Here is a 25,291-nt window from a genome sequence, read left to right on the forward strand (position 1 = left end):
CATCACTATTTTCTAAACTCTGGTTACAGGCCTGGTAATATTAACTTAAACTAAACATTAAAATGTGCAAAAACGGTGATATTGCATTTGCTCTGCAATATGAGAGAAGTTTATATTCTACATTTCCAGAGGTTTCTTCATACTGAAAGGGAGCTTTTCCTTCCCACTGTGGTCAAGTGCATGCTCATACCAAATGGTCTGATTGTTGGGGTCTTTACCTTGCAATATAAAGCATCTTGAGGCAAGTGTTGTTTTGAGTTGCTGCTATATTAATAAAACTGAAGTGAACTGAATTGAAATTGTTTAACCAAAACTTAGTTCAACTAATAAACTCGTACAAATATGATTCATTATTTTCACCACAAGGTCAACTTGTCAACTTTTTGCTGTCAAATCAGCAGCTTTTTGGTTTTCTCACCTCTAGTAGGTGATCCACTGAAATGATTGAACAAGCAATCTGGATGTTTGGGAACATGTCACGTAGAGAATTAAAGGAGTTAAGGAAGGCCTTGACTACGTGATAAGAGTTTCAAAGGGTGATGCTGGGTGTGGCAGTGAGTGCTGCAGCTCTGGATGTTGTTGTGATGATGGAGGCTTTGAGAGCTGTGCCTCATATTGCTGTTGTTTTTCCTGCAGCTGCGGTTGCTGTTTGTTGCACCACTTTAACTCCTCTTGCTTTAGTTTCTGGCAGGCAGGACAGGTATAAGGCACTGTGCAGCTGTTTTGCTCCATCCAATAAATCCTGTCTGAGGGGGACTTGGAGCTTGACTTGCAGCAAAGGCAACAACCACAACAACTAAATAGAGTGTGAGAGGGTAGAAAGAAAAAAGGGACAAGACAAGACAAGAAGGAACAAATGATAAGGGAAACAGAAAAATGAAAAACAAAAACAAATGAAAAAATAATTGTGAGCAGTGTTGTGATGGAGGTCAAATCCCATGTCATTTTATTGGATGATGCTTTTTTGTCATAATATGGCCTTTAAGTAGACAATGCAATACGGAAGACAGGCGTTACACTTCATTTTACATGATCACCGAGATCTAAAAAGTCTGTTGAAGCTTGATTTAACAGATCGGACTCTCACTTCTGAGCTTAGTATGGCTTAGTGATCAGGTAGGCAACTGGTTGTTAAAAACAAATTGTTATCTGATCAGTGAACGTGATGTCAGAGGGGTTATTTTAAAAAAAAATCCTTACTGACTCATCCTTATGGTCGCCAAAGTGGCCAATGTGTGAAATTCTCAACATCAAAATTAATCAAAAAAGTTCTAAGATTGTTGCAGGATGTCAAGATTCTTTTGCAACATCCAATCTGCAATAGCAGATGGGTGCTTCATCATGACAGTGCACACTCACAGTACACTGAAAATGCTCACCTTCTACAGTTTTGACTCCTGTGACTCGTCCCACTTTGATTTTTTAGGATTCTATTTCATTTAGTCCTAAACTTTATGAGACACAGTACAAAATCACTAATTAGTGAACAACATTTTAATTTTCTTTCATGGTGATCTCCATCACATCACTTAATGTACATTATTGACAGCATGAGGGAAAAAAATAAACTGATGATGAAGTCAGAACATATTTCAGAGGTGTTACTTTACCATGCTAAGTATGTCATGGAGATTATAAAGACAAGCAGCACAAATGCTCCTGCTGCTACTCCATACACCCAGGTTTTCATCTTCCCATCTGCAGAGACACATACACATAGACAGCAATGGTCAGCAGTTACTATTGGACAGTTCCATTTAGACAATTCAATTCAATTATATTTATATAGCGCCAACTCACAACAACAGTCACCTCAAAACGCTTTATATTGTAAGTTAGACCCTACAATAATACATACAGAGAAAAACCTAACAATCAAATCAAATGACCCGAGTAAATAAAAAATGCAGCTATTAAATTATGACTTCATTTATTAAGTGAAAAGGATTATCTGTAAAAGAGCCACCTAAACCTAATATGGGGTTATCACCCCTCCCTTTTTCTCTCTGTCTTTCTTTTCCTTTTTTTCATTGTTTTTTATCCTTTATCACTTCCCCTATCTTTTGCCAACATGGCTCACCCTCCGTCAGCTCTGGCATAATAAACACACAGAGTACAATATGAATAATAACAGAAAAATTTTCCAAACAGTCTTGAGAGTCTTTAGGGTGTTTTTTGGCAAATGGGATACGAGCCATTGTGTTCTTATTGGTCAGCAGTGCTTTTTGCCCTGAAACTTCAACATTCCCATGGATGCCTTTTTTCCCCAGTCTCTTTCTTGTTGTTAAATCATAAACTCTGACCTGAACTGAAAGAAATAAGACCTGCAGATCTTTACACAGTCTGGGTTCTTTTGTTACGTCATGGATATATCGTTTATGTGGGCCAGCCTGAGGAAGTTCACTACTGTTCCAAGCTTTCTCCATTTGCAGATACCAAGGTTCGCTGGAGTCCCAAAACCTAATAAATTGCTTTGCAATCCTTTCCAGACAGATAGATGTCAATAACGTTTTTGTCTGTTTGCTTGTCTGTTTTTAGATCGTGGCATGATATGTTATTTTTGAGATCTTTTAGTGATTGTCAAACACTTTCTATGTAAGTGATTTCTTGATTCCACAGGTCAGGCGGGAGTTTGTAAGAGTTCTAACTGAAACTGAAATTTTCCAAATTCATGATTTAACAAGAAGGAATAATGACTTTGTCCACACAGGACCAGGTAGATTTGGAGATCTTTTTTCAAAAAATAAACAAAATCATCATTTCAAAATTGCTGCTTATATTTGCAAATGTTAGCTTTGACTAAAATTACAATCTGAAACACTTAAGTCTCACAAATATGTGAAGAACTAAGAAATCAGGAAACGGTAAGAACTTTTTCATCTTTTATGTAGCTAAAGAAAGGCTTTTATGCAAAATACCAATGTAAAAAGGAATATATGCAAACGCATAAGTTTGGGTGTCAATATTATCTGAAGATAACAATGTTAAAAAAAGAAAAAAGAAAAATAAACAGCCCTCTGAATGAACCTGTGTGTTTTGGGGTTATAAATTACAAGCTGATATTTTTCTGGAGCAAGCTGAGTTACAAATTGGAGATCAACATGTATGGAGTCACTGCCTACTGAACAAAATAGTGTCACTATTCCTGGAAGATCCCTCGGACCTCTGTGGGAAGTACAGCTAGGTCTAAGGTCTTTGTGTTTCCCTAATGAGCATCAGTAATAAACATCAAATATTAGATGCAACTTCATTCATTGATTTATTTTTTCTTGTTTGCAGCAAACAGTTTTATTTGTCAAGGCTAATGGGCAGGTGGACTCAGGAGATCAACCTCACAAGGAAGAGAACAAGGTCAGGATTAGCTCAGAGTAGGTAGATAAGCAGGTTTTGTGGTTATTGTTATTATTATTATATGATTCGGCTTTGCTCTTGCTAAATTGGTTTAATAAAATATCCTGCAATTAAAGTCTAAATTGTGGACATTCCCTTTTTAACCCTTTGTGAAACAGTAAAGGCACAAACCTCAGTATTAATCCTCATTAGTATAAATAGCTCTTATAGGTTACTCCAGCACTTTAAAAGTAACAGATCCTTGGGGTTCAGTTTTAAGCCACTAAATTTAACCTAGTTAGGTACCAAGTGCAACGATCTAGAGGCGAGGTGCCATAACAGCTGTTGGGGCTTCAATGCTACTCGGGTTCCCAGATTTTATCAGAGGAAGCAGGGTAGCCACCTGGATAACAGAGGCAGTTGGTACTGGGCAAGTATCCACACAGATCGGCTTCATCTGAACTCTGCAGTGCCTGCTGGGTAATACTCATAGGATCAGAGGTTAGGACTTTTAAACAGTGAGCTGATCCAGACTTCCTTTATTGAGGAGCTGGTTCCACCAGAATGACACTTTTGATCTCTAATCTGGATCTTAACCTGCTCCGGAGCAGGTTAGGTGTGCAGTATAAGTTATCCATGGTGAGAAGTGAACCATCTTCATAGCATAGGGTTGATCCTGAAGTGACCTGGATAAGCCAAAATCCGGCTTCGTAGTATAGGCCTCTGTTCAGCAGTGTTAGGGTAAGTGAATCCAGATAACAGAAAGAAATCCTGGCTGTGCTGAACGAGTGAACACGATGCATGCTCAGTGTTAACAGAAGGAAAATGTTGGCTTGTTATTTTTCATCACAGATGTTTTAGTTGAGCCTGAGGGCTGTTTCCTTTTTTTACATTTTAAAACAATAATTTGCTTGGTTGTATTGACCCCTGTTAGCATAAACTGGACTTGACAACCTCGTCATCAGGTCAAATCAAACCATTTAATGTAAAAACCAATAATGCCGTGTTCCACTCCAGGTCACTACCGAGTTAGTGCATTCAACAATAACAGCAAGGAAAAACAGGATTTGTTTTAGTTTTAGCAAGATTCATTTATCACTAACAATTTATTGTATATAATGTTGGTCCCTGTGACTCTCCAGCTGGTTCACATTGGCCCACAGTGTTGTTTTTGTTGTTTTTTCCGCCCCTCTCTTTCCCCCGTCTTTCCCTCGCTCTCCTCTGTCTGCCTGGGCAGAACTCATTAATGGGCTCCCGCTTTTGGCTGACGCAGATGCGCTGATGATCCGCACCTGCCGCTAATTAGTTCCTGTTTTCCCTGGCCGCTAGTTATGGTTGCGGCTCGGAGCAGCTCATCGCTGGAACGTTGAATGCCCCGAGTTTGTAAAGCCCCGGCTAAGTCTAAGTTTGCTTTTGTGATTGTTTGCCGTAGTGTTAACACTTGCTTCTGTGTTTAGGTTCCCTGGACCTGTTTGTGTTTCCTTCCCTGCACCCCGTGTGTGGCAGTGTGGACTGGAGTGTGAGAGCAGAAAGGCGTGAGTGCTGTCAGAGGAGAGGGTTGCGGAGAAGAGAGTGGACAAGCGACTATTGAAGAGTCCCGTGTGTGGATTCCCTTCCCTCTTTTCCACTTTCATATATCTTGTATATATCTTCACTTGTACATATTCTTGCACACCGGTGATTGTGTAAATAAATTGTGAACTCTTGGTTTCCAAGCTGTGTCTGCGCCTGGGTCCTGTGTGACACCTACTTTCTGAGTGGGAAATCAGAGTTTATTTCCACAAAAAATTTCCAACGGGGAACTCAAAATTTCTGACGTCCAGCTTATTCGGAAACATAACATTAACCCGGAGCACCGGCAGACCTACCTGAGGCCATGTGAGACCAGACACAGACATCTGCAAAGCAGAAGATGGAAAGTGACCTCACTGATATGGCATTCCAGTTGCCTCTGAACTCGGATGTCAGATCTAGGAAGTGATCTCATTCTTGAGTTGGTGCGTTCCAGAAAAAATTCATACTTGGTTTAGGTTCTTAAGAAGGTAGAGCCATTCAGGTATCACTAGCAATGCAAAGTAATACTGGTGTTTTTATGCTTAAAACCCCATTCATGGACAGAGCCTGATCACTGCAGCACAGACTAAACGTTTACTGTTTTACTGCTGTTTATGTTCAGTGCCACCATCGTGGACTGGTAACTCTGGGTATGCTGGTCTACTCTGACCGTCACAACTGGAAATATGAATTGAAAGGAAGTTACGCAAAAAATTCCTGACTGGGAATTCAGAATTTCTCAATTTCAGACTCACCAAGTGACAAATTATGTCTGTCCTAAGTTGACACCAGCTTAGAGCCTCATAATACAGTTGATCCTATAAACAGCATGATGCACTTGGTTTTAAAACCCCCTGAAGGCCCCACAGCTTATGCTTGGTTGCTTTTTATTGATTTTAGCTCTGCCTTTAATACTATCCAGCCTTTTTCAGAAGCTAAAACAGAGTACACGGAGTTCTATTATTAAATGGTATTATCCTTTTTCAACAAATGTTTTAAAAATTATTTTTAAAAATGTGCAGTTTCAGTTATATAACTATGTCAGTTTTCATGTTGGCTGGGTCTGCTCTCTCAAAAAATCATACTTCTATTTCAGCATTTTTGTGTTTCCTGTTTCCAGGATGTATAAGTATAATTAGACACAGAATGATAACATGGTCTGAAAATTTCTCAGTAAAACGGAGGTTATTAAAAGTAGTGCAGGCAGCCACAAATATTATAGTCCAGAAAGCCCACAGCTTTTATCAGAACAGTGTGCATTACAACAAGCCACAGGGGTTTTGTGCAATTTAAGTCATATCGTAAATTTACAGTTTTTGCCCGTTGCTTGAACACTATAAACCCATGCTTAGACTAAAGTAACACAACCTGAAGCTTTTGTTACCAAACCCCAAACACATGTACCCATACCTTAAACAAAAGCGCTGCTTTGCACTCTAGTTGCAATCATGCAACACAGTTACTCCTTTTTGCAACACACATGGTCCTGCATACTACACTCTATTTCATACATAAGACACTTTGTTCAAAAATGAAATTTCAGGGTGCCATTTGGAAAACACATGTATCCAAAATACAAAACACATTGGGTAATTGCAACCACTCAAATACACACCTGAAGGCACTTACTTGCAAAACTCAAAACCAATTAGCCAACTACAAAAAGCCCTCAGTTTAGCCATTTCAAGAACTTTGCAAGCATGGATCGAGGGAGCGCAAGAGGAAGAGGAGGAGGAGGTCGAAGAGGCCCTGCACGGACCCATATTTCTGATGATATAAGAGCAACTTTGGTGGACCATGTCATCAACCATGGCCTGACCATGAGGGAAGCTGGGCAGAGAGTCCACCCACATCTAAGCCGCTTCACAGTGGCATCTGTAATACGAACATTCCGACTAGAAAACAGGTATGTCGTCACCTCTCTACCTTCTACTCTACTCAGATGGTTTTCATAGCACTGTTCTACAGTATATCACATTACCATATCAAGTGTACAGGGTATTGCAGGGTGCTAATGCTTCTTTTGCAGCCAAAGTGGTAGTTTTTGTGAAACATACCATGATTACTTATATTGAAGTACAGTGGATGATACAGTATATACAGTACTGTAAGAAAAATAAGCAAACCGATGACAATATGTGGTTGTACGTCTCTAGAATGACTCGAAGACCTTCTGGGGGAGGACGCCAACGCCTGTTCACACAACAGCAGGAACTTGCCGTTGTGGACCTAGTGAGGGCAGACAATGCCATCCGTCTCCACCAGCTACGAAAGAAAATACTTGCAGACAGGCAAGTATTCAACAACATAAACCATGTGAGCATCACCACCATCAGACGCATCTTGGGAAAACACAGCATCACCATGAAGCAGCTCTACAGAGTCCCATTTGAGAGGAACAGTGACAGGGTCAAGGGACTTCGAGCTGAATATGTACGGGTAAATGTAACTGTCCTTTACATTTACAATACAGTATTGGTGAAATCCAGTAGCAGCTGAATATGTACCATATCAGTACCACATGAATCCATTCTGAGAGCTGCACAGGTACCTGTGTGATGGGGTGAGGGTTCTGTATGTGTAGCACTGTAGTACAGTAATATGTTCTGTTTTTTTACAGAGAATCTTGGCCATGGATGGAGCTGCACAGCCTCATGAATTAATTTTCATTGATGAAGCTGGATTCGACCTGTGCAAAACAAGACGACAGGGTCGTAATGTAATTGGCCAAAGGGCAATTGTGCACGTCCCAGGGCAGCGCGGGGGAAATATCACATTGTGTGCCGCCATAAGCCTTCGAGGGCTTCTGCATCATCATGCAAAACTAGGTCCATACAATAGCCAACATATACTCACATTTCTAGATGCTCTCCATAATATAGCTGTACAGAACAGCCCAGATCAGCCCAGGTTTGTGGTGATATGGGATAAACTGATCCATCGAGCAGCCCGATGGATCAGTTTCCATCGGGCTGCTCTGGTCCAGGCCTGGTTCTCCAACCACAATCAACTTGAAGTGGTATACTTGCCCCCTTACTCACCATTTTTAAACCCTATAGAGGAATTTTTTTCAGCTTGGAGATGGCGTGTATATGACCGCCAACCACATGCCCGCATGCCTCTTCTGCAGGCAGTGGAACAGGCCTGCGGCGACATTCAGGTGACAGCAATCATGGATGGTTTCGACATGCAAGGGGATATTTTCCCCGGTGCCTAGCAGGAGAAGACATTGCTTGCGATGTCGATGAGGTCCTGTGGCCAGACCCCAACAGACGGCGGGATCCATGAGCCCACGTATGCACAATTGTCATGATTTTTTGTGTTTACAGTATAGTGTTTTTTCTATTACTGTATTAGGGTTTTTGCTTTATCTGACTTCATGGTACTACAATGTACAATATTGAGTAGGCCGATTTGCTTTTTTGGTTGTTTGAAATGTGTCTCCTGAAAATATGCCTTCTGAATAAACAATGAAAATCAAAGGCTGCAGTGTTTTATATAAAGTAGACTAGTGTGTTCCCCCTGATCTGAAAGTGTTTGCATATGATGCAAGTATGTGTCATTTTGTCAACATAGTTACATTTTGACAAAGGAATGTTAGGTTTTGATAGCAGAGTTTCAATTTGGCACAGATGTGAATGGTATATTTCCCAGTGTTGTGTCATGTTTACTTGTGTTTAGAGTTTTGGCACAATGAGCGAAGTTTTGCAAAATGTGTTCAAGCAACGGGCAAAAACTGTAAAAGGTTTAAGAATTCATTTGTAACTTGCTCAATTAATGTTCTGAATAGCTCTAAAAGTTTATGGAGATCTGTTGTGTTGCACTAACACAACAGTCATACCTTCAATTAATTTTGATTTCAAAATATGTATACTTTTTATGTATGTCCTTTGTATGTGGTTGTTGTAATGCTTGCACTGTTGGAGGCCAGAACAAATTTCCTCTTTGGAAACAATAAAATACATTAAAACGAATGAATGAATATTTCTGTGGAAGCTTCTGATTTGATCCTACCAGTGCTTACTTAGGTTTATACCCTATATTCTGCTATAGTCTGTTCCTTGTCTGATCAGCAGGGGGAAGCAGAATACAGGGAGTGCAGAAGTATTAGGCAAATGAGTATTTTGTCCACATCATCCTCTTCATGCATGTTGTCTTACTCCAAACTGTATAGGCTCGAAAGCCTACTACCAATTAAGCATATTAGGTGATGTGCATCTCTGTAATGAGAAGGGGTGTGGTCTAATGACATCAACACCCTATATCAGGTGTGCATAATTATTAGGCAACTTCCTTTCCTTTGGCAAAATGGGTCAAAAGAAGGACTTGACAGGCTCAGAAAAGTCAAAAATAGTGAGATATCTTGCAGAGGGATGCAGCAGTCTTAAAATTGCAAAGCTCCTGAAGCGTGATCATCGAACAATCAAGTGTTTCATTCAAAATAGTCAACAGGGTCGCAAGAAGCGTGTGGAAAAACCAAGGCGCAAAATAACTGCCCATGAACTGAGAAAAGTCAAGCGTGCAGCTGCCAAGATGCCACTTGCCACCAGTTTGGCCATATTTCAGAGCTGCAACATCACTGGAGTGCCCAAAAGCACAAGGTGTGCAATACTCAGAGACATGGCCAAGGTAAGAAAGGCTGAAAGACGACCACCACTGAACAAGACACACAAGCTGAAACGTCAAGACTGGGCCAAGAAATATCTCAAGACTGATTTTTCTAAGGTTTTATGGACTGATGAAATGAGAGTGAGTCTTGATGGGCCAGATGGATGGGCCCGTGGCTGGATTGGTAAAGGGCAGAGAGCTCCAGTCCGACTCAGACGCCAGCAAGGTGGAGGTGGAGTACTGGTTTGGGCTGGTATCATCAAAGATGAGCTTGTGGGGCCTTTTCGGGTTGAGGATGGAGTCAAGCTCAACTCCCAGTCCTACTGCCAGTTTCTGGAAGACACCTTCTTCAAGCAGTGGTACAGGAAGAAGTCTGCATCCTTCAAGAAAAACATGATTTTCATGCAGGACAATGCTCCATCACACGCGTCCAAGTACTCCACAGCGTGGCTGGCAAGAAAGGGTATAAAAGAAGAAAAACTAATGACATGGCCTCCTTGTTCACCTGATCTGAACCCCATTGAGAACCTGTGGTCCATCATCAAATGTGAGATTTACAAGGAGGGAAAACAGTACACCTCTCTGAACAGTGTCTGGGAGGCTGTGGTTGCTGCTGCACGCAATGTTGATGGTGAACAGATCAAAACACTGACAGAATCCATGGATGGCAGGCTTTTGAGTGTCCTTGCAAAGAAAGGTGGCTATATTGGTCGCTGATTTGTTTTTGTTTTGTTTTTGAATGTCAGAAATGTATATTTGTGAATGTGGAGATGTTATATTGGTTTCACTGGTAAAAATAAATAATTGAAATGGGTATATATTTGTTTTTTGTTAAGTTGCCTAATAATTATGCACAGTAATAGTCACCTGCACACACAGATATCCCCCTAAAATAGCTCAAACTAAAAACAAACTAAAAACTACTTCCAAAAACATTCAGCTTTGATATTAATGAGTTTTTTGGGTTCATTGAGAACATGGTTGTTGTTCAATAATAAAATTATTCCTCAGAAACACAACTTGCCTAATAATTCTGCACTCCCTGTATAACATAACATAATTTTTGGAATTTTTTTTCAAATTTTTGTGGCACTTCAGTGTTTAAAGCAAAAAAAAATCCCAATGTAGCCTCAAGGTACATAATAGTACAAAGTCTGTAACAAAAAAAATCTTTACAGTCAAAGAGAATTTGATTGTAAAATGTGTGTTTTTATGACAAAACTGTCATGTGTGTTCATCATGGAGCCTTCTTCTATAGAGGCAGCATGTAGTTGTATATTGGATTTTAGGTGAATATTGCATCCCTTTCAATAACTTAGTTTCAATTTTTATTGAAACAAAATGCCTTATAAATAGCCTAATTTTAACATTTTAAACGTTGCGTCCACATAATGGGCTTAAGTGGGACACGCACACACATACATATACTGATACTGATAAGCACTCACTGACGCATCACCCTCCCTACCCAACGCCACCTCCAACGCTTACCTCCCCTCTGATGTGGACATCGGGTCAGTTGGAGGCGCAGTCGAAGATTGCAGCGGTCCCAAATCAGATGTACACACTGGAACTCTTTCCCATGTTGCTTGTCTGTGTTATTGTGTTATGGTGTGTTGATATCTGTGCATTCCTGTATTATCCTTTTGTGTTACATATTTCGATGTTTTTTTCCTCGCTACCTGGCCTGACTTGTCTCCCCAATGTGATGTTTGTATTGTATGTACGGTCGGCAAGGTCTGTCATCTCGGTTGTGGGCAAAAGACTTGCAACTGACAAATAAAGGCTATCTCATCTCATCTCATCTTCTTGTTTAAATATATTATCATGTCTTATAGACTTGACAGTTAGAGATGACTCTGTTACCTGGACCAAAGGGCTGCAGGAACCAGGTGCGTCCTGCCCTGCCTGGTGAGCTGGCTGCAGGCTGAGTGGGGTTGAAGGCTCGGATCGTCTTAACATCAGCCTTGTTGTCACCTGCAGTGGGGATCTCTAGCACTGGAATGACAGTGCACTGGTCCAGCAAGCCATCAGATGTCATTACTTCAGTGTAGCCATCTTCACAGCCACACACACCCACCTGAAACAGGAAAGAGAAATTTCGTAGTGCAATCTGTTATATGAAACTATGTAAACGAAACTCTGAGCAGCAGAGATGTGCCATAGGTAACACAAAGAATAATAGTTCCTAGAAGTCAGACAAATTATTTTCAAACTGCTTTAAAAAGGGAGAAAAGATGGCTTTCTGGTGATTATTCACAGCAACATTTTCATATTTTCTTTTTCCTTTTTATGGTTTGGTTTTGGTATCTGATAGTTGCACTGACCAATTCATTGCATTACATGTTAAATTGATAAACTATGAGGTTTTGAAAATCCCCAGATTAACTTGAGTTGTTTTGGAGTCGCTTTTAGAGAAGTTAAGTCTTCCGGATAAACCTGTAATAAGAACACTGCCTGATGTCAAACAGTAACTGCTTCCACAACTGTGGCAGAGCAACTGCGACGGCTTTGTCCCCTTGTTTGAGGACATGTCATGCCTCTTTTCCACTAGTACCTATTTAGCTCAAGTTGCCTCGACTCAACTCCACTCAGTTTACGTCATTTTCCATTACAACTGAGTAATGGTATAACAACCACCTAACATGCATGGGATTGCTATAGCAATGCAGCCAAAAATCCTGTGATGTCACTCGCAAGGGACACAAACAACACACAATCTAGGACACTGAGGCCATGGTATACGTGCTGCTAAATCGTTGGTGAGTGTCTGGACTGATCATTCCTGGACACGGTGCTGATTTTTGTGCAGCCAGTTCCCACGTTGCCAGGTTTCAAATTTAGATTTTTGTGAAGGAGTCTCTCTAATGCCTCAAGTGATGCCACTGACTGACCAGCCAGTCTGTTGATGTACCATTTTCGGATCAGTTGAGATATTTTTGGAACCTGATCGAGTAGGTACTAAAAAAGTACCTAGTACAAAGTACTGTCACCTAATGGAAAACCCTCAAAACCAAGTCAAGTTGAGCTGAGTAGGTACGAGTGGGAAAGGGCTAAGAGATCTTTGCCAGTGGACTGAAAGTCCTGGGAAATGAATGTCAAGGAGTTAGACTGGTAATATAAGCTAGGGCTTGTCCATTAAGGGCCATTATTAAAGTTTAAACTAAATTCTAAAATGGAAAGGAAGCCAGTGCAGCGAAGTCATGACTGGAGGGATTTGCTCATATTTATAACACCAGTCAGCAGAGTTGATGCAGAATTTAGCATCATCTGAAAATATGTTAACAGAGACAGGGGGAGACCTAAGTATAGGCATTATTGTTAACTAGTAATAGTTATTTTTGACAAGAGAACAAAATAACATCCAAGTCTTTTGCATAAAACTTGAAATATGGGTTGAGATTACCTCAATTTCTGGCAAAAGTATTTCTAGATTTAAAGCTGGTCTAAAATTGATTTAGTTGCAGTTATTCACATAAAAGGTGTGGGTCACTGAACCACTTGGCTGATAGTACCCACACCCGTTTTCACACCTTAGCTCATGTGATTAGGCAGATGATCAATAGCGGGTCAACGACCCTCTTAAGGGGCACTCTCAATAGGGCTTAAAAATCTGGGACTCTCCACCACTTGCTCTTGGAACTGAAGAAGCTTCTCAGATGAAAAGTGAAACGTTTTCAATAAACTTTAAAAAAAAGTCCTGTCGCTGTTTTTTTTTTTGTTTTTTTTTTGTTATCGTTGAAAAAAAAAAAAAAGTTTTAGTTGAAGATATGATTGATTGGAAAGGCTGAAAAACCAATGCACCTTAAAGTGCCACATTTCAACCCAGCCCTTTGAACTTTGTACTCCAATTTTGATTTCTCAAAATTCTTAAAACACCTAACCATAACGCTGCAAGCCACTTAGAGCTCCCAGGGACTTCAGTCACAGTGCTCTTCATAGACTGTAACTGTATACACCAAGTTCAGCAGTGCTTTTTATAACTGTATGCTTGTTCTCATAATGAAAGTAAATCCATGCAGGGCTCGCAAAATCTATCTCAGCCCTGCCCGTTGGGCTATCATACAGCCCGACGGGCAGGGCTGAGATAGATTTTGGTAGCCCGACTGGAGAAATCGCTAGCCCCGGGATGTTGGGCTAGCAATTTTGCGAGCCCTGCCATGACATGAGATGCACCTATGACACACGTCTCTGAGCATGTATTTCTATTTGTTTGAACTACACCTCTTCTGAGAACATGTTTTTGTATTTGCTGTCTGTTGAAGGGCAGTTTCACTACTACCACTAGCAGTGTGTTACTGGCCTGACTCTTTCATACATATTGAAAAAAAGGATTGAATTGATTTGAATGAAAATACTAATGCAACGCTGAACAATATTAAGGTAAGTGAGAGATATGTAGTTCTGACTGACCAAAGTACAAACTTTTTTGATGAGTTGTGAGATTCAGATGAGAAATGCATCAAAACATAATAAAAAAATGACTTTGGTAGTGATGTATATATAGACACAGCAGTGCGTACAAACACAATGGGAAATGTGTGTGGGGAAAATGTGTTCCATATTTGAGAAGTACTTCAAAGTGATCAAGAAAAACTGCAAAATGAAATACACAAATAAATAAACTGTAATAAACACTTGGTGTTCGCTCTCTGTGCGGTAGAGTATCACTTCCTGTTCCTGTTCCAACACTCACTGGTGATTTTGAGCAGTGGCGGAGTGGGGGGGTGGCTTACTGGGCTTAAGCCCAGGTTGTTTTTTCAGAAGCCCGGGGTCTTTTGGAGTGTATTTTTTTCATAGTTAGATGCCTGGCTGACAACTGTATAAAACAAAAACTACACACAATATTCGAAGCACATAGTGCACACTGTGGGAATTTACGACTGTGCGTGAATCCCCCCTAATATTGGTTTGATCCGAGCTCAGACACTAAGCGACTGAGCGAGGGGGCGGGGGGAGCTGCTGCCTGCTAGTGTGCTGTTGGAGAAACAGAACCAGGCAGACAGAGGAGAACTGAAGTTTGACCAGGTACCAAAGCAAATCATTCGTACTGTACAAATAATGTAAATATGACGGTGTATCACGAAAGATTGATATCAAACTGATCACTTGACCCATATTACGTTACTTGCTCTTCAAATGAATCAACAAATGGCGAAATGAAAAGCCGAACAACAACAATGCTGTTTCTTTAGAGAGTCTTAGCTTACATGTGTGTTTATTTCATATTTTCAGTTGTTACCCTCCACGGCTAAACAAATCGGTTTCAGTAATGTACTGATATACAAGAATGGACATAAGGGGCTTCTTTCAAAGAAAAAAACTCTAGTAGATGTTTTATATATTACGGTTTGTATGTTGTTCCGTATATTTCTATGCAAAACAAGAGGAATTTCAATACACAGCAGTATATTCACAGTTTAAACCAGATATTTACATACACTTTATGGAAAACACAAGAACATTTTTTTACTGTACAACATCAATTTAGAGTAAACTTGTTTTGTTTTGGATAAATAAATGTTGAAATATCTTTTGAATTAGTTAAATGTCAGAATAAAGAGAGAGAGAGCTGTCTATTTTAATCACTTTCATCAAATTTAGGAGTACATATACACTAAGTTTATTGTTAATTAATAAGAAAACTCTAGACGATTCCATTGTGAGCTGAAGAAGCTTCTGATAGGTTAGTAGAGTCCATGTGAGTAAATTGGTGGCACACCTGTGGATGCATTAAAGGCAAAACACAGAGCCTGTTTCTTTGAAATAGGAAAATCAAGAGATATCAACCAAAACACCAGGAAAAGAATCGTGGAGCTCTATAAATGTGGCTCAATTTTGAATACAATTTGGTGCCATTTACAATTAAGAAATACAGATAGTTTCTCTCTTTACTCTTAAAGTTAACAAATATGTTTTTATATTTATCAATCCAAAAAAACTTAAACATTTAGTCTGATTTGATGTTACAATTAAAAAAGTGTTTGTGTTTTGATCTGAAGAGTATGTAAATATCTGGTTTCAACTGTATATTTGATGATTGTCAGCACAAAGAGGGAGAGTGAGGACAGAACAGAGATGGAACAAGAGCAGGTGAGACACACATGTTAGTCAAATGGTTGTTTACCAAAAGTATCACCGTATTCATGTATCTCGTACCTAGTGTTTCTTTTAAGATTTGTTATTATTCAAATTCTATATTTATTAAGTTATTCAGGCTTGTTTGCACAACAAGGCTAAATAATTATATAAACTTTTCTGAATCTAAATAGTGTACTTTGGTAGAATTAAAAAATAAGTGTAGTGCAGGTCTATGATGATTTTTAGTGTTACTATCATCTAGTTCTGATTCTGGTCTTGTCTTGGTTAAATCCTAAGTAGTCCTGATTTTGAACTGTTGTAGTCCTGTTTTCATTCCAGATCAGTTCTGGGTCTGGTTGAATTGGGGTTTAGTCCCCGTGTCTTGATACAGCCCCGACTTTGTTCTGCCTTGCTGCTTAATTAAAAAACTCGTTTAAGGTGTCCTGCATATGTGATATATATTTTTCCCTATATGAAGTCTAACCCCCCCCCAAAAATCCCACACGCATACTACCCTTTAGGGCTAAGCCCCGGGTGTTTCAAATGTCTGGCTCCGCCTCTGATTTTGAGTAGCCTATCTGTATAGCTATTTAATTAAAAACTTTTAGATAACTTCTGTTTTCATAATATAATCTTCACGTGCTTCATCCGAAGCACACTCTCTGTGTACTCACTAATTTATAGCCAAAGTATTCACTCACTGTCTCTGTACTGTTTCGCTAGCTTAGCTTAGCTCATAGCCGACTCGTTAGCACCATGGCTACTTCACCTGTCCCTCCTGCACTTTCCTGCTCATTGTGCCAGATGTTTAGCTACTCCTCGGCCTCCTTTAGCAGTAATGATACTTGTAACAAATGTAGCATATTTGCAGCTCTGGAGGCCAGGATTACTGAATTGGAGACATGGCTTCGCACCCTCGATTCACCCGTAGCTAGCCAGGCCCCTGTAGGCAGTGCAGCCGAAGATAGCGTAAGCCCCAGACCCCAAGCAGCTGGGGAAAGAGGGCGGCTGGGTGACGGTGAGGAGGAAGCATAGTCTTAAACAGAAGCCCCAGGCACACCACCAACCTGTTCATGTGTCTAACCGTTTTTCCCCACTCGGCGACACACCCGCTGGGGGTCAAACTCTGGTAATTGATGATTCTGTTCTGAGACATGAAGCTAGAGACACCAGCAACCATAGTCAATTGTCTTCCAGGGGCCAGAGCAGGCGACATTGAGGGAAATTTAAAACTGCTGGCTAAGGGTAAACGTAAATTCAGGAAAAATAATTCAGGTCGGCAGTAATGACACCTGGTTACGCCAATCGGAGGTCACTAAAATCAAAATTGAATCAGTGTGTAACTTTGCCAAAACAATGTCGGACTCTGTAGTTTTCTCTGGTCCCCTCCCCAACCAGACCAGGAGTGACATGTTTAGCCGCATGTTCTCCTTAAATTGCTGGCTGTCTGAGTGGTGTCCCAGAAACGATGTGGGCTTCATAGATAATTGGCAAACCTTCTGGAGGAAACCTGGTCTTGTTAGGAGAGATGGCATCCATCCCACTTTGGATGGAGCAGCTCTCATTTCTAGAAATATGGAATTAAACCCCCCAAAATATGACTATCCAGAGTTGGGACCAGGAAGCAGAGTTGCAGTCTTTCTACACGCCTCTCTGCAGCTTCTCTCCTCCTGTTACCACCCAAAAAATCCATCTCCATAGAGACTGTGTCAGCTCCCAAACAGACAAAAAACGAACTAAAAACCAGCAACAAACAAGTTAAACATAAAAAAAAATCACAAAGGAAGAACAATACAGTATCCACATCTGAACCAAAGAGTAAAACAGTCTGTTAGTACATGACTTAATAATTGATCAGCAAATCGATTTACTTTGCCTTACAGAAACCTGGTTGCAGCAGGATGAGTATGTTAGTTTAAATGAATCAACACCCCCGAGTCATTCTAACTACCAGAAACCTCGAAGCACAGGCCGAGGGGGCGGTGTGGCAGCAATTTTTCACACCAACCTATTAATCAACCAAAGACCAAGACAGACTTTTAATTCATTTGAAAGCCTGATGCTTAGCCTCGTCCACCCCAGCTGTAAAACTCAGAAACCAGTCTTACTTGTTATCATATATCGTCCACCTGGGCCTTACACAGAGTTTCTCTCTGATTTCTCAGACTTTTTATCTGATTTAGTGCTCAGCTCAGATAAAATAATTATTGTGGGTGATTTTAACATCCATGTAGACGCTAAAAATGACAGCCTTAACATGGCATTTAATCTGTTATTAGACTCAACTGGCTTCTCTCAGAATGTAAAAGAACCCACCCACCACTTTAATCACACTCTAGATCTTGTTTTAACATATGGCATAGAAACTGAACATTTAACAGTGTTTCCTGAAAACCCTCTGCTATTTGATCATTTCCTGATAACATTTACATTTACAATAATTGATTACACAGCAGTGGAGAGTAGACTTTATCACAGTAGATGTCTTTCTGAAAGTGCTGTAACTAAGTTTAAGAATATAATCCACCCACTGTTATCATCTTCAATGGCCTGTACCAACATAGAGCAGAGCAGCTATCTGAACGCTACTCCAACAGAGGTCGATTATCTTGTTAATAATTTTACCTCCTCACTACGCACGACTCTGGATACTGTAGCTCCTGTGGAAACTAAGGCCTCAAATCAGAAGTACCTGACTCCGTGGTATAATTCTCAAACACGTAGCCTAAAGCAGATGACTCGTAAGCTGGAGAGGAAATTGTTGGGTCGGTGTTCCCACAAGTTCTAGAGACTTATTCATCATGAAAGAAAACAAGACAGTCAGCGATCGATCGATTACTTGCGCAAGGGAGGCCTGTCTGTGTCCAGCACAAAAATGACCCAGACGATGGCCTCCTCCTGCTGCCTTTTATTGAGAGACAGTTCACACAGCAAAGCAACGCCCACATGGTTCTAAGACAAGGCTTTGTATGTATATGTGTGAACTTCTGTATGTAAGTAAGAATGTGTGTGTGTGTGTGTGTGTGTGTGTGTGTGTGTGTTTTGGGGGTGCGTTTGTGTGACCTCCTGATGACCAAAAGGGTCATAAAAGCAGGAAGCTTACAACACAAGAAACAGATCTTTCAGATACAATGTATCTACAATAAAACCTCCCCCAACACAAAGTGGTTAGAGGTGTTCAGGATCAAAGGAATGGCTTTGATAATACTGCTTGAAATAAGACTGTACAAATTTAAGAAACACAATGGCAACATTCAACAATTAGACCTAACAGAAATGGCGTGTCACAAATTTAGAGGATCATCATTTAGCCTGGAGAAATAGTTTGTTGCTTTATAAGAAAGCCCTCCACAAAGCCAGAACATCTTACTATTCATCACTGATTGAAGAAAATAAGAACAACCCCAGGTTTCTCTTCAGCACTGTAGCCAGGCTGACAACAAGTCAGAGCTCTACTGAGCCAACAATCCCTTTAACGTTAACTAGTAATGACTTCATGAACTTCTTCACTGTTGACTCAGCCCTGAAAATCTTAGAAATATGGTATCTAACCAGATTCTTACTCTGGATGGCATTACCTTGGCCTCCAGTAACACTGTGAGGAACCTTGGAGTCATTTTTGACCAGGACATGTCCTTCAATGCACATATTAAACAAATATGTAAGACTGCTTTCTTCCATTTGCGCAACATTTCTAAAATTAGAAATATCCTGTCTCAGAGTGATGCTGAAAAACTAGTTCATGCATTCATTACTTCCAGGCTGGACTACTGTAATTCTTTATTATCAGGATGTCCTAAAAACTCCCTGAAAAGCCTTCAGCTAATCCAAAATGCTGCAGCAAGAGTCCTGACAGGGACTAGAAAGAGAGAGCAGATTTCTCCTGTATTGGCTTCCCTTCATTGGCTTCCTGTTAAATCCAGAATTCAAAATCCTGCTCCTCACATACAAGGTCTTAAATAATCAGGCCCCATCTTATCTTAATGACCTTGTAGTGCCATATCACCCTATTAGAGCACTTCGCTCTCACGCTGCAGGCTTACTTGCTGTTCCTAGAGTATTTAAAAGTAGAATGGGAGGCAGAGCCTTCAGTTTTCAGGCCCCTCTTCTGTAGAACCAGCTTCCAGTTTGGATTCAGGAGACAGACACTATCACTATCACTACGATCGTGGCTCAAGAGTTGGGAGTTCGCCTTGTAATCGGAAGGTTGCCGGTTCGAGCCCCAGCTTGGACAGTCTCGGTCGTTGTGTCCTTGGGCAAGACACTTCACCTGTTGCCTACTGGTGGTGGTCAGAGGGCCCGGTGGCGCCAGTGTTCGGCAGCCTCGCCTCTGTCAGTGCGCCCCAGGGTGGCTGTGGTTACTATGTAGCTTGCCATCACCAGTGTGTGAATGTGTGTGTGAATGGGTGGATGTCTGGATATGTAAAGCGCTTTGGGGTCCTTAGGGACTAGTAAAGCGCTATATAAATACAGGCCATTTACTACTTTCAAGATTAGGCTTCAAACTTTCCTTTTTGCTAAAGCATATAGTTAGGGCTGGACCAGGTGACCCTGAATCCTCCCTTAGTTGTGCTGCAATAGATGTAGGCTCTCAGTTTCTCTTCCACAGCATGTCTTTATCCTGTTTTCCTTCTCTCACCCCAACCGGTCGCAGCAGATGGCCCCGCCCCACCCTGAGCCCAGTTCTGCCGGAGGTTTCTTCCTGTTAAAAGGGAGTTTTTCCTTCCCACTGTCACCAAAGTGCTTGCTCATAGGGGGTCATACGATTGTTGGGTTTTTCTCTGTATGTATTATTGTATGATCTGCCTTACAATATAAAGCACCTTGAGGCGACTGTTGTTGTGATTTGGCGCTATATAAATGAAATTGAATTGAATTGAATTGAATAAACATGCTTTAACTCGGGAATCATTCTTTTCAGAATTTTTCTGGACTGCAGATTCTTCACTGCAAATTAAAGAACTGAGAGCATTGGCAGTTATTAATTCAATCTGATATTACAGCATGACCACAGTATGGGGAAAGCACTTAAAGGCCTTCACTCTCTGAGTAACAATCTAGTCTCAAAACCAATAGCCTGACATCAAGAGTTAAGCATGACAAACGTTTTCAAAACCAATCACATGGACATTGGTAAATAAGAATCTTCCTTTGGCATAAAAATGCTCCCTGCATGACTAATTAATACGATGTACTGTAGAAACATGACCTACTGACCTAAACTACTGAATAACATGAATAACCTAAAAAAAAAAAAAAAAAAAAAAAAATCACATTTCTAAAGGTTTAAAAAAACAGAAATAAAACAGCAGCCATTCTCAACTCAAAAATCTAAGTCATACAAGGTTTACAGTCACATATCATGATGTCATTGTAAGTTTCACAATTTGTTAACAACTTCTCTTATCAAATGTCTCAATATCTCAAAAATGAGAAACCTCCTGTCTCAGAGTGATGGTGAAAAACTACTTCAGTCATTTATTACTTCTGGGCTTCTCTACTGTAATTGTAATATCATGTTGTTTTAAAAAAAACTTCCTGAAAAGCTTTGAGTTGCTGCAGCAACAGTACTGACAGGTAATATAAAAAGAGTCCTTATGTCCCCCATATAGGATTCCCTTCAGTGGCTCCCTGTTAAATCCAGAATCAAATTGAATTCTTCATGTTCAAGGTCCTGAATAATCATAAACATCTTATCTTAAAGACCTCATATCATCCGAATAGAGAGCTTTGCTCTTGGACTGCAGGCTTACTTGTAGAAGTAAGAAGCAGTAATGATGTGTTCTAATATGATACATCTACGAAGCAAACAGCAGGCTAGTTTTCTGCTTGTCTGCAACTATATCAGAATGAGAAACAACTGCTCATGCTGGTAATGATGGTCATCTACACTGAATTTAATATTTGTAAGCATAAGCATTTCATTTTTCAAACGATGTGTGACTTGAATCTTATATTGAAAAAGGAGAGGTGGAATTTTTATTTGCTTGCATGAAGGGTTTAATGAGTTGTCTATAGTTCACAAGAATGTAGAGTCTGGCAATGGATCTAAAATAGTTCTATTAGATACATCTCACATCCACCTGGACAGTTACTCAGTGGTACAGTGGAAGATGAAGACTGGACCTGATTACAGATGTAAGAAGAATGAATGAATTGACATCATATACTCACCTCTGTGCACAGGGACTGTGGCTTGGTGCATGGTGGGTTACACGATCGGTCTGCCTTTGGTTTGGCTGTTGTAAGGCATCCACCTATGGAGTAAGGTTCAAAAGGTCAAACCAGAGGTTTGATGTTCTGTTTGGTTCTTTTTTTTACTTATTGTTTATACTGACTTATATTAAATTTTTTTAATATCTTGAGCCTTAGTTCTTTATTTGAGTTCCTGTTTATTTGTCTTAGTAATCTACTTAGGGTTTACTTTGTATAGTCTTTTGTGTTATTTTCATAGCCTTCCACCTTCCTTGTCAAGTATAAGTCTGTGAATTTGCAATAAACCAAGCACCTTTCAGGTTGTGTCGGGTTTCCCAGCAGCACAAATCCTGCTACAGTGTTGCCCAAATTCCCAAAGTGATTTGTCAGACCTGTGGCATGATCCTTTGTGGATATCTTCGGAGCTGCAGCCAAGGTGTGCCAGTGGCAGAGTGGGCTCTGTGGCAGCTGCCTCTGCTTTACATACAGCAGCGCTGAACCTGCTGCCAGCATCACAAGGCAAGTTTAAGCACATCTGTGATTTTGGATCATCTGGGGCTGTCCCCTAAAGATCACTGCTGCCAGTTCCTTGGAGAGCCAGATGAAAGCGTGTGATTGCCTCTTCAACTGTACCCAGAGGCTCTGGGAAGTTGCGGGTAGGTGGCCTCCCAGCACCCTCTGTTTTTAGTAATTCAGTATGTCCTGGACCTCAGTGGTAAGTGGGGCATGCAGACTATGAAGTGATGTGGTCGTACAGAGGTTGCACAAATTTACCACCTCAGACTCCTTAAAGCATGGACAGAGGGAGAATACATTTCTCCTGTGAGATTAGTAAAGGATAGAGGTGAGTTGGGGCAGGAGGTGCAAACTTCAACCATTCCCACCTCTCTCCTTTGTGACCACCTTCTAACACTGGGCCAAAGAGCAGATGTTGTGTGTCTGTTCTCTCCCCTGCCCAGTTGCACCGCTCTCATAGAGCACCACTTTGAAAATAACCCTGGGGTGGTGCTGGTTTCAATTCAATTCAATTCAATTCAATTTTATTTATATAGCGCCAAATCACAACAGCAGTCGTCTCAAGGCGCTTTATATTGTACAGTAGATACAGAGTTTCACAGCTCTACGGGTTACCTGAACACAAAACGTAGAGAGTTCAGAGGGAATTGGCTGAAGAAAGATGGGTCTATGGATTTTTGATGGATTTGACCAAGGGTTCCTGGCAGATTCTCTTTTCTCCAGAGTACAAGGAGAAAACGGTCTTTTCCACTCCGTATGGGTTGTACCAACTGGTCATCCTTCCTTTCAGCTTGTTGGAGCCCCGGACACTTTCCAGCATCTCATGAACCAGGTGCTGTGGCTGCACACTACACAGGCTGCCACCTATCTGTATAATGTTATCATCCACAGTGACACCTGGGTGGAGCATATGCAGTGGGAAGTGTGTGGTCAGATGAAGGGAGGTACAGTATATGGGGTACCAACTGGGAGGCAGGCAGGTGCACCCCCAGATAGACAAAACAGCAGCCATTAAATGGACTGATTCTTATAAAGTACTTTTCTACACTGAGCACTCAAAGAATTTTGCACAACTTGCCTTATTCACCCATGCACTTTTTTCAGTGGTCTTTCTATGTGAGGGCTTCTATCTTACATTCACACACATTCATATTCTGATGGATGCATTGGAGAGCATCTTGGGGTGAGCATCTTGCCTAAGGATGTTTGGCATGCAGAATGGAGCAGATGAGGATTGAACCACCAGTCCTCATCTGCTTCCCATTTAATAGGCAGCCTGCTCTACCACCTGAGCTACAGCTACAGCCAACCCTGAACCTTATGTTAAAATCCCCATGAGTTGGCGATAAGTTGGGTAACGGGGCTGGAATGTGGCTTTGCGGCTCAGCTGCAGGGGAGGGGTGTGGTCCAGTGGGTTCAAAGGCTGCGCCTGGGGAGGCTTGCAGGCACAGCTGTCAGCAATGGTCTAATGATGCCTTCCCTGTCTACAACTATGTTTGGTGGTAGAAAGGGAAGCTATGATTGTATTCCCACTAAGAATAAAGTAATGGGAATGATGAAGACAGTGTACAACTGACACTGACAGAAAAAACGCAAGTCTGCAAAAACATGGTGATCCTGCGAGGCTACTGAATATTTATTAGGTGGTGGGCTCGGGAGGAGAAATCAGTATTAATATTCATGAAAGGAATGCCACTGCTTACCAGCAAAAATCTATAAAAAGTGAATAACACTGTGCATTGTGCCAATCACAGCTGCAAAGGCCAGCACACCATCTGGAGTATCAGATCTACTGATAATTCTACATGTATACAAAAATATGAAAGAATTGGCTGTTTGGAAAAGAAGCGGATGCAAATTATATCTGATGCAAGTGCTGATGGTGATGGACAGCAGGCTTCAATCATCACTGTGGCACTGCTGGGGATTGAAAAACATCTGTTAACTGGATCTCAAATTCTCTTTCCAGTAATACTTGTGGGGAAGGCTGTTTGAGGAAACCTTATCCACATTATCACCCTGCTAATCACAGAGCAAATCCTCATGTTAAAGATTCATTGTAGCACCTTCAGAACTCATGCACACACTCACATTTACATCTGCACTGTCTGAGATCAGGCTGTAAACTGGTCTGCAATGGCAATTTGAGCATTCAGTAAATCGAGGGTTTTAAAGAACTGGCATTGAACTGGGGAAAGAGTAGCTTTAGACATTAAATGATAAACAGGGTTAGGCTTAGTGGAGTTGAAAACTAATTTCATGATCTTTTCCATTTTCCGCTCCAACCATCTCCATTATAACTAGAACTAGTTGGATAATTTAAAAAGTACTTTATAAACATTTGCTCCTTCTTTCACATACAAAACACTGACAGGGAGACTGTAGTTCGTTTATTTCATTTGTTCATTTAGTGAGCAGGTTCTTATTACCTGTGACATTGAGACCATCTGAACGCTCACACCAGACGTGCCGAGACGAGCCTCTCCATGGTCCACTTTTCCACTTGTAATCAAAACATTCACCGTCTACAAAAAGGATATAATCAAAATAAAAATTACAAATTTTTTTATTTTATTTTTTTATTTAAAATTAAATTATATGAATTATATAAACATGAATATGAGACACTACTATATCAATGCTGAAATTTCTGGATTAGTTTAGTTTACTTTTTTTTTTTTAAGAAAAAGTCCTTTGACTCTTGTGACCAACCTGTACATGGTCGTGCTTCAAGCTCTTGTTCTGGACACTGCAGCAAGTTCTCAGGATCCTGGGCCACCACAGCTCTAGATCGAACTTGGACTGAACCAAAGCTCAGGTCAACCCCATTTATGCAGCTTAGCTGGCATGAACTCCAAACAGTCCAGTCTGTCAAGTAGCACTCTCCTACAGAACAGAAATCAGTTAATCAGCAAACCAAAATGCAACATCACTGTATGATGTAAAAACTATTTAAGTTTTTGATAAACATAGTGAATCCATAATTAAAGTTTTAAGTATAAAACAG

At 40.7% G+C, this 25,291-nt stretch overlaps 2 protein-coding genes across 4 annotated transcripts in view; one reads left to right on the forward strand and one right to left on the reverse strand.

Annotated features, from left to right (window-relative positions):
- thsd7aa (thrombospondin, type I, domain containing 7Aa) overlaps positions 1–25,291 on the reverse strand; it is a 272,763-nt gene that overhangs the window by 2,280 nt on the left and 245,192 nt on the right. Inside the window, exons 23-28 of one of the 2 annotated variants that reach the window (XR_003215883.1) lie at positions 24,997–25,170; positions 24,714–24,809; positions 21,748–21,830; positions 11,359–11,572; positions 1,611–1,698; positions 419–796 (exon numbers count right to left, since the gene is read on the reverse strand). Coding sequence is in view for 1 of the 2 variants with exons in the window: in XM_019350980.2 (XP_019206525.1) it covers positions 1,611–1,698; positions 11,359–11,572; positions 21,748–21,830; positions 24,714–24,809; positions 24,997–25,170 (655 nt within the window). In the remaining variant the exon portion in view is untranslated. The remainder of the gene's footprint in view (positions 1–418; positions 797–1,610; positions 1,699–11,358; positions 11,573–21,747; positions 21,831–24,713; positions 24,810–24,996; positions 25,171–25,291) is intronic. The other variant, XM_019350980.2, reaches the window with a different exon arrangement.
- Positions 1,726–9,039, forward strand: LOC112843505 (uncharacterized). 2 transcript variants are annotated; one of them, XM_025902277.1, is made up of 4 exons: positions 1,726–4,709; positions 4,788–6,790; positions 7,041–7,323; positions 7,505–9,039. In XM_025902277.1, exons 2-4 carry the CDS (start codon positions 6,585–6,587, stop codon positions 8,099–8,101), a joined length of 1,086 nt encoding a protein of 361 aa, XP_025758062.1. In that variant the 5' UTR covers positions 1,726–4,709; positions 4,788–6,584; the 3' UTR covers positions 8,102–9,039. The 2 variants fall into 2 exon arrangements, with proteins under 2 accessions (XP_025758062.1, XP_025758063.1); XM_025902278.1 differs by having other exon boundaries at positions 1,726–6,790; positions 7,041–7,317.

This window comes from Oreochromis niloticus, linkage group LG22, assembly GCF_001858045.2.
Source record: "Oreochromis niloticus isolate F11D_XX linkage group LG22, O_niloticus_UMD_NMBU, whole genome shotgun sequence".
NCBI classification, from domain to species: Eukaryota; Metazoa; Chordata; class Actinopteri; order Cichliformes; family Cichlidae; genus Oreochromis; species Oreochromis niloticus.

What these genes read in the sequence shown, in the direction of transcription:
- LOC112843505 (XM_025902277.1), top strand. Translation starts at nt 6,585, where the DNA reads ATGGATCGAGGGAGCGCAAGAGGAAGAGGAGGAGGAGGTCGAAGAGGC. An exon ending in ACATTCCGACTAGAAAACAG is followed by an intron (nt 6,791 to 7,040) that starts GTATGTCGTCAC and finishes GTACGTCTCTAG; the next exon opens with AATGACTCGAAGACCTTCTG. An exon ending in TTCGAGCTGAATATGTACGG is followed by an intron (nt 7,324 to 7,504) that starts GTAAATGTAACT and finishes GTTTTTTTACAG; the next exon opens with AGAATCTTGGCCATGGATGG.